The 10,000-nt window shown below is 42.1% G+C and overlaps 1 protein-coding gene across 1 annotated transcript in view; it reads left to right on the top strand.

The window, feature by feature from the left end:
• The first annotated feature begins 9,211 nt into the window (after window positions 1–9,211).
• LOC137968812 (uncharacterized) overlaps window positions 9,212–10,000 on the top strand; it is a 1,789-nt gene continuing 1,000 nt past the window's right edge. The window contains exon 1 of the mRNA XM_068815290.1: window positions 9,212–9,317. Within this exon, the coding sequence (XP_068671391.1) occupies window positions 9,212–9,317 (106 nt within the window). The remainder of the gene's footprint in view (window positions 9,318–10,000) is intronic.

Genomic DNA, 10,000 nt, shown 5'->3' with positions numbered 1-10,000 from the left:
AAGTAAAATCACGCGAGGCAATGATTTCAGACTCGTCAGCATCGGAGAAATGAAGACATTTTGTTTTTTTGTAGTATTGGAGCTATATGGTAATAGTGGTTCTTAGCTTTAAGTTATAGACTAGTTGTTTTGCTTGCCAACGAAACATCTTGCTACTAACTATCACAAATTCAATGTTTAGGAGTATGCTATCCCTCACGCTTTATCTCAGTCTTCGCACATGTTCTAATTCTTATACAGAGACGAAGCAGGCTAAGGTAAGACAATTTGCTCTTTTTGTTTTGCAGCGTGAGAAACTTAAGATGCACCACACTTAGGAGCAATACAATACAACACAACACAATACAATACAATTTTTTTTTTTTCTTGACGTGGTTACTTAATTTAGTTATAAACGTTTAATAAGGGCCAGTGATGTTTCTATTGTATTTTTTAAATTAAAAGTGCTTGAGCATGATGGCCAAATAAATCATTTGGTTTCCTAGTTGGCCCCATGTTACCTATCGATGTTACATTTTGTACAAAAATTTGGTTTTATCAACGGAGTTGATAATGTAAATTGGCCACCGCACAGAGATTCTTCAGAGCGAATCGAGGAATTATGGGTTACGTGTAGTTTATATAGTAGAGTAGGAGCTACGCTATTGGTGGTAACATGGCAACGTGAAAAATAGGAATATATTAGTGAAATGAAAAGCGTTCGTTAATACCGTGAGGATTTGGAAGATTAATTTTTGTTCCAGATTCTTGCAGCTTTCCGTCGTACCTAGATGTAGGGAAAGGCCGCAGATAGCCTTGTGTTTTTTTGGAGTGGTTAGGGAGATTAAAATGACGAGCTACTGGCTTAGATTCATCCTTGTCATTTTTTCTCAACATCGCGAAGGTGTTCGCGGAATCGGTCGCCTAGTCGTCTACCTGTCTCGCCAATGTAGAAATGACATTTGCGGAGGTACATGTGAAACGATCGGTGATCTTAACAGATCGCTTAGGTCCCGATATCTTGTTAGTGTTAACAATGAAAAGACAAGTTTTGCATCGTGAGCGCGCACATTTGAAAGTGCCGGGTTGCTCGTTAGTTTTGAGCGCGCTTCTAACTAAAACGTTGCCTACGTTTTTGCCGCGTTTGGATGAAATAAGAGGAGGTTGCGAGATTCTACCAGTCTCGGGATCATTTTGGAGTAATTTAAAGTTATTAAGAATGATACTTTTGACTGCGTGATTATGAGGATGGAAAGTAAAAAAAAAGTCTGCATACGAGCCAAGTGGCCCATCAGGCGGAGCTTATCCCGGTTTCCATGGCATGAAGCGAGTAGGACTATTTCTACTCCCCCCTGGATGGGATGCCAGTCCATCGCAGGGTTATCCCCAGCATTTCGCCGGTACCCATTTATACACCTGGGTGGCGAGGCACCGTGGGAGTAAAGTGTCTTGCCCAAGAACACAACACAATGTTCCCGGCCAGTACCCGAACCCGGACCATTCGCTCCGGAGTTGAGCACACTGACCATGATGCCACCTCGCCTCCGATGGAAAGTGAGGGTGACTGGAATTCTGTCATTCTTATCTTTTTGCGACGTTTGTAGTGCTGTCTGTCGATCAAATTAATGAAGGGGGTAGTTTCTAAAGAAACTGTGGTGCTGCGTCGGTGGGCAAGTAGTATACAAAAATTTGGTTTTGTCAAAGGAGTTGATAATGTAAATTGGCCACCGTAAAGAGATTCTAAAAGCTGACGTTTCGAGCGTTAGCCCTTCGTCAGAGCGAATCCAAACTGACGCAGGGCTGACGCTCAAAACGTCACCTTTTAGAATCTCTGTAAGGTGACCAATTTACATTTTTTTTATCAATTCCGTAGATAAAACCAAATTTTTGTCGATCAAATTGTTGGGCGGGATGATGGCCCGCTTTAACCACAAAGACAGGATAGCCACGTTTTTCGAAGAACTGGCACATCTCTCCTGATTTTCTGGAAAAATCGGAGTCATCACTACAAAGACGTCGAATTCTAACAAATTGAGAATAAGGAATGGAGTTCTTGACATGTGATGGATGTGACGATGAATACAACAAATAACTTTGAGAATCTGTAGGTTTGTAGTGCACACTGGTACATAGCACGTTGCCGCTAAACGAAAGTTTCCGAAATTTCCCAGGTATATTTAAGATCCGGATGAAAAGAACTGACGGAGGTTATAAATTGATCGAGTTCTTCTCTGCTGGATGAAATAGCGCAGATGCAGTCGTCGATGAAGCGGCCGTAGAGTTCAGGTTTGGGCCATTGTACTGATTAAAAAATTGGTGTTCAGTATATCCTACAAAAAGATTGGCATAGCTAGGCCCCATTCTTGTGCCCATCACTACACCACGATTAATTTGTTTGTAATAGTTGCCGGTCAATGAAAAACAGTTAAGCGTTAAAACTAGTTCGGCAAGGCGGAGGAGCGTTTCCGAGATTCTTATGTCTATGGTGAAAATTAGTTTGTCTTGGCTGGAGAAATTGAAATCGCGAAAAATTTTTGGGCGTGTGTACTGTGTGTATGATGGCAAAGATTTGACGATAGGAGTCGTAATTCTGTCTAAGTAGCTAGAAATGAGTTCGGTGGGGCAACTACAGGCAGAAATGATAGGTCGACCTGGGTTGTTAGGTTTGTGAATTTCGCTCCAACTTTTAGCACTACAAACGTCACTAAAAGATAAGAATGACACAATTCCATTCACCCTCACTTCCCATCTTCATAATCACGCAGTCAAAAGTATCATTCTTAATAACTTTAAATTACTCCAAAATGATCCCGAGACTGGTAGAATCTTTTCGCAACCTCCTCTTATTTCATCCAAACGCGACAAAAACGTAGGCAACTTTTTAGTTAGAAGCGCGCTCAAAACTAACGAGCAACCCGGCACTTTCAAATGTGCGAGCTCACGATGCAAAACTTGTCTTTTCATTGTTAACACTAGCAAGATAAAGGGACCTAAGCGATCTGTTAAGATCACCGATCGTTTGACATGTACCTCCGCAAATGTCATTTATTGCATAACCTGCACGTTGTGCAATAAATTCTACATTGGCGAGACAGGTAGACGACTAGGCGACCGATTCCGCGAACACCTTCGCGATGTTGAGAAGAATGACAAGGATGCATCTAAGCTAGTCGCTCGTCATTTCAATCTCCCCAACCACTCCAAAAAACACATGGCTATCTACGGCATTTCCCTACATCTAGGTATGACGGAAAGCCGCAAGAATCTGGAACAAAAATTCATCTTCGTAATCGGCACCCTTTATCCTTACGGTATTAACGAACGCTTATCATTTAACTAATATATTCCAATTTTTCACGTTGCCATGTTACCACCAATAGCGCCGGTAGCTTCTACTCTACCATATAAACTACAAGTAACCCACAATTCCTCGATTTCTTCTGACGAAGGGCTAACGCTCGAAACGTCAGCTTTTAGAATCTCTGTACGGTGGCCAATTTACATTATCAACTCCGTTGATAAAACCAAATTTTTGTATACTACTTCCCCACCGACGCAGCACCACAGTTTTTTTAGAAACTACCCCCTTCATTCGTAAGAGAAGACAGATTGTGGGGTAATGGGGTAGGAGATGAAGAACTCCAATAGCAAGTCATGAAAAGGAAGGATAACTAAGTTGCCCGGCAAAGTGAGGTTGCGATCCTCTCCAAGGGGTTACAATCCCCAAGGCCATGACAACAAGTTGGCAGTGCGAGGTTACAATTCTCGCCAAGGGTTTACAATCTCCAAGGCCACAATCCTCTCCAGAGGGTTACAATCCCTCACTTAAAAGGGCCTTACCTATCTAGGATTGCGCCCCCTGATTTCTATGGTAACCGTGCGCGAACAGAAGGCACACAACCCTAGTACAGTGAGTCTTTGGGAACATTTCACCCCACAAATGCACGAAGAGTATTCCCCATTGATGAACCAACCACAAACTAACCAAAATATACCACTGCATATATTCCATTTAGTCTTTTCATTCTCACAGGAATATAGAGTGTATTTTCCCAGGACGAACAAAACAACATTAAAATTGAGAAATTACCGATTAGGGATAATATCCCCCCACTAGTTTCCGTAGCACTTCTAGAATTAAAATAATCATGATTATTGCTTGTACCTGAAAAGAAGTGCTCAAGTGTTTGAAAAGCTGTGTGGATTCAGATTGATTCTGACTCCACTAACTCGAGATTCCAGTGTGAAAATATATTCTAGTTCGTTGGCAGTATCCAAGAAAGATTACCTCATCAAAGAACATCTAGCTATAGCAGGAAATGATTCGTACAAACTGGATACTGTGTGTAACTGAAAATTATATACTACTGTGCCGTGCCAGATACAAAAGAACACCACAAAATGAATGGGGCAAAGAATATGTGGAAACGTATTCCTCAACTAATGCAGCGGCACTAGACCCTGAGGAAGGGCAGTATAACATTGTTACCTACGGAAAAAAATATGTGATAAATACAGTTTGTACCTAGTCAGACTACTAAAGAAAAAACAACAATTCCATGTGTAACAAAATGTAGCTGGTCCCTGCTGAGATTAGGTGGTCAAGGAAGTACTAATCAAGGCAATCATGTTCTCTGGGACTCTTGGTGTGATAATGGATATGAGATGCTCCAAAACATCCAAACTGCAAGTGAAGGATGCTGCTACATGACTTGCGCTGTCAATTGTTAGAATTGTTGCTGGTAGGCCTGGCTACCCTGGCAAGGTGTTGCAGTCCTGTCCTTGTCGTGATTTCCTGTTGTTGGTCCCACAGCTGCAAGTCTGTGTCAGTTGTTCCATGTGTTCTTGGAAGTCCCTTTGTTATTAAAGCTCCAAGACTTTATAGCTACAGTAAATTGAGCAGTCAAAGTTTAAACACTAAAATAACAAGCAGAGGAATTAAACTTCTACGACCACAGTAAGTTCAGAAGTCAAAGATCAAACACTAACATATCAGTGAGCGAATGTGAGAATGATATAAACACATGAGAAATGAAATGATGGTAGAACCAACTGGAATCTCGGAAAAAATCCGAGCCCCAGATGGGATTCGAACCCACGACCCTCCGTGATCTAGTCGGATGCTCTAACCACTGAGATACTGGAGACTCTGTGGCGAGCAAGGGTGGTTCTACCATCATTTCATTTCTCATGTGTTTATATCATTCTTACATTCGCTCACTTGGGTGGTTGGTTGGCTGCATCTCAGATATGCTTTAAGGTGACTGCGTGATGCAGTTATGAGCTATGCTGTCAGTCATTTGACTCTGTAGCTGCGTGATGCAGCTCGAGTCAATACCCACATTTCACCCTTGCTCGCCATAGAGTCTCCAGTAGCTCAGTGGTTAGAGCATCCGACTAGATCACGGAGGGTCGTGTGTTCGAATCCCATCTGGGGCTCGGATTTTTTACGAGATCCCAGTTGGTTCTACCATCACTAACATATCAATCAGAGGAATGAAACTTCTAAGGCCACAATAGATTCAGAAGTCAAAGATCAAACATCAAAATAACAAGCAGAACTAAAATAACAATAATATTTTAATTCTATGGTCACAATAAAATAACACGTAATGCAGCAGTCAAATATCACACACTAAAATATCAATCAGAGGAATTAAACTTCCTTGGCCAAAGTAAATCCAGCAGTCAATGCAAGATCACACACCAAAGTGCAGTCAGAGGAATTACCAGTAAACTTGCAAGGCCGCAATTAATTCAGAAGTCAAAGATCAAACACGAAAATAACAAGCATGACTAGAATAACAATCATTATTAAACTTAATTCAGCAGTCAAAGATCAACATTATAATATCAAAAAGAGAAATTAAACTTGTAGGGCCATAAAAAATTCAGAAGTCAAAGATCAAACGTACACTAAAATAACAATTAAACTTCTATAGCCACAATAAATTCAACAGTCAAAGAACAGACACTAAAAGATCAAATCGGAGGGACTAAACTTGTAAGGCCGCTATAGATTCAGAAATCAAAGATCAAACGCTAAAATAACAAACTTCTGTGGCCACAATAAATTCAGCAGTCAAAGATCAAACACTAAAATATCAGGCAGAGGGATTAAACGTTTAAAGCCACACTAAATCCAGAAGTCAAAGATCAAACACTAAAGTAATAATTAAACTTACACGGCCACAAAAATGGAGCAGTCCAAAATCAAACAAGAAAATAACAAGCGGAACTAGAGCAACAATCAAACTTCTATCACTGGCCACAACAAATTCAGCAGTCAAAGATAAAACACCAACATATCAAGAAGAGGAGTTTAAACTTCAAGGCCACAAGAAATTCAGAAGTAAAAGATCAAACACTAAAATGACAATCGGAGGAATTAAACTGCTATCACCGCAATGAGATGAGTAGTCAAAGTTCAAACACTCGAACTCTATGGCACAGTGTCCCTCATCAGTTGTCCAGGGTGGTCGTATCGTCTGCATTTGGCCGTCAATGGAACGTGTCCTTGCGCTGTTCGTTCGACAAGGATGAGTTGCTGTGACATCCGTAATTTATGGACCAGGTAAGGGTGTGTTCAGGTCCCGAAGCTAGCGTTCGAGCGTCTTTGGAATCCCCGCCGACGGTTGTAGAGGCCAAAGAACAGCAATAAACCGGATGGATATTTATGTGTTTAACGGTTGACTGGCGGGAAATCGACCGTCTTGAACAACTTCGTGAAAGCTGGTAGGGCCACAGAATCGATCGATTCGAGGAACAGGGAAGATGCACATCAAACAGCTACGAGCACACTGTTTGGAACTGTCCTAAAAATCGTCTGAAATTATTCTCGAAATTTGAGTGAAGATGCCTCAGAGCTTAAGGGTGCGTTTTTGTGGGAAAATCCGAAAACAGATTCTTGAATCCAAAAAAGGATTTTGCGTTTTTTTGGCGAAATCTAAAAACGGATCATGAATCCAAAGTATCCACACTCGAGGAGGATACTTTGGGTTAAATCTGAATCCGGATTTTTGACATTCATCAGTTCAGCGTTTTTGTGGGAAAGGATTTGAAAATAGTATATATATGTATTTACATTCGGCGGAGCTGAACTGTAAGTGATAGCGACAAAGAATGTAAATATTTTCCTGTTGGCATGAAATGCACGGGTGCCGCTATGGCATTGAATTAGTCTATTGTTATTTAGATATATAAGGTTTGTCAGGATGTAATGTATTCATCTCAGCTCTCGAACTTTCAAATTTTAGCCGTTTCGAAAACATAACAGACCTCGCGAAATCCTTGTCCGACCTCAAAGAGGAGTTACGTTCTGGCTTTTCTTCGCTGAAGAGGGAATTAGTAGACGAAAACAACTTGGCGATCAAGAAGTTAAAGTCAGCAGCTTCATCGGCGCCTAAATTTAAGAAGAAAGGGAACGAAAAGCGGTTCGAAGTTAATTCACAAGTGCTTGATCACGTTCAGTCGGCCTCCTCGTTCCTTGCAGCTACACCGCCTCAGGTGGATAAAGCCCTCGAAGAGTTAAAAGAAAGTGAGAAGAAGCTTGCCCACAGGAACAAGCTCATCCTTATTGCGGATTCTGCCGAAGAAGGTTGGGAAGTAGTTAACGAATATCAACGCAGAGATCTTGCCGACGATAGCGATGACGACAAAAGAAGAAAACAAAACGACAAAAGAATAAATACGCATGTGTGCGTAGCAGACAAGACGCTTATTTCGAAGCTCTTCACTCTGATCAGTTTTTTAGTTTGAACATTGCTGAAACCTTGACCAAAATGGTAAGAGACACAGTCCAATCATTGATACTGGAAAATGACAAGCTAAAAGATAAAATTCAAGAAATTTTTGGTGAATTACAAAACCTACTTGACGAAGTTAAGGCTGGCCGAAATGGCGGCCAAGCTAACTCATCTGAAGTTACTGAAGAGGGAATTACCACGGCAACTCCGAGCAATATCCAAGAAGATTTTAAGAAGTATGTCAACGACAAGATGTCTCTTATTGAAAAATCTGTTAAACATTTGTCATCTCAAGTGGATAAAATATCATCTTCACTGGATCAAGTATGATTGGAATATTCGTATTCATATAACATCAAGCTTGTAGGTGTTCCTGAACTTAAACAACGAGAAAGCGCCGGTGAAACGTTGCAACTTTGCATGAGAATCTTCAGCTCAATTGGAGCTGAAATTCATCCTTATGACCTTGACATTGCCCATCGAGTGCCATTTCGTAACGCGTCCGATGGTCGGCCGAAACCGATTATTTGTAAGTTTACCCGGCGCATCGCTCGTGATCGTGTAATGGCTTCCCGTAGAGAAGTAACCAGGATCAATCCTGCAGATATTGGTCTCCGAGAAAACTCATCCTTAGATCGTGCTGCTATCTACGATCACCTTTCCCCACGATTGCAGAGTTTATTATCTGACGCCAAGAAAATAAAGGAAAGATATCGTTTCTCATTTTGCTGGGCCAAGAACTCCACCATCTGGCTGAGGAAAAATGAAAGCTCTCGTCCGGTCGCCATCAAAAATTCAAGTGATTTGTGTACTCTAACAGCTCGCCTAGGATCTTCTGGTGATTTTTCGGTTTACTTCGCGTGAGGTCACGTGTGCCTTGGTGGCCGCGTATGGGCATAGTCTCGGTGACTACTTCTGTTCGCTATGGGTGGCGTTCCCCATGTTCTGTACCACCCCACCCCTCCGTATCATAACCCTTTGTTTTCCTCGCGGATGCCTATCATGTATCCTCTCCCTTTGTTTTTCCCCAGACGTCTTTTCCAGCCCTATGTGGACCGAGCTCACTCATGTACAGGACCCTTATCTACGCCGTTTGGCTGACAAGTTACCCGAAGTTGTCCTTGGTTCCAGAGCAGATAATACTACACTCACCTATCTCAACGGCTTTGAACGATGGCGCTCCTGGGCCTCCAAGTTTCCCGAGATTACTGTGCTACCAGCTACACCCGCCTATGTTGCCTTGTACTTGCTTTGTGTCCTTCAAGCGTCTACTTTTCCATCCCCGGTCCAGTCAGCCTTGTACAGCATCCGCTGGGCGCACGATATTGCTGGTTTGCAGTCTCCAACAAGTCATACACTCCCACAGAAAGTCTGCCAGGCGGAGGCTGTCCCACCAGACATCCAAAAAATTACCTTTCAGAGGGGAGATTTTGCTCAAGTTTTTCCAGAGCCTTGACGGGTCATTGGTGGACACGAGGTTCATGGCCATGGCTCTCCTTGCCTTTGCAGGGTTCCTGAGATTTGATGAATTATCCAATCTTAAGCTTAAAGATGTAATTTCCCATGCCACATACTATGAACCGTTTATCGAAGGTAGTAAGACTGATCAATACCGTGAAGGCGCCGTCGTTCCAATTGTTAAAACTGGTACCGACCTTTGTCCCTGGGCTTTGTCACTGGACGTTGGATTCGATCCTAAATGTTATTCCTGGCATAGCTTCAGGAGTGGCGGTGCCTATTCCGCCGCTAATATTAAATGGAATTTCGGATAGAATGTTCAAGCGGCACGGTAAATGGCGTTCAGAGAACGCTAAAGATGGGTATGTCGAGGACTCCTTAGAAAGCCGTTTAGCTGTTTCTATTTCTTTAGGCCTCTAGTTTTTCCCGTTCTTTGTATTCCCAGCAGCTCACAGTTCGAGCTGCACACCCATCCTTGTGTACGAGTCATGAATATAAATAGGAAATGTATTTACATTTGGCGGATCTGAACTGTAAGTGATAGCGACAAAGAGTGTAAATATTTTCTTGTTGGCATGAAATGCACGGGTGCCGCTATGGCATTGAATTAGCCCATTGTTATTTAGATATATAAGGTTTGTCAGGATGTAATGTATTCATCTCAGCTCTGGAACTTTCACGTTTTATTTGAGATCACTTTGAATGTCTGGAAATCTTATATTACCTCTAGCCCCCAGAGGTTAGTGCGCCTGCATTTGGTTGGGGAATACGTTCCTATTTTCCCACTGGGTTTTTGGGTTTGCGTATCAGGCGGTTGC

This window comes from Montipora foliosa, chromosome 8 (genome assembly GCF_036669935.1).
Source record: "Montipora foliosa isolate CH-2021 chromosome 8, ASM3666993v2, whole genome shotgun sequence".
NCBI lineage: Eukaryota > Metazoa > Cnidaria > Anthozoa > Scleractinia > Acroporidae > Montipora > Montipora foliosa.
Note: the sequence above shows the minus strand (reverse complement) of the source record. Positions and strands in the feature narration are given on the sequence as shown.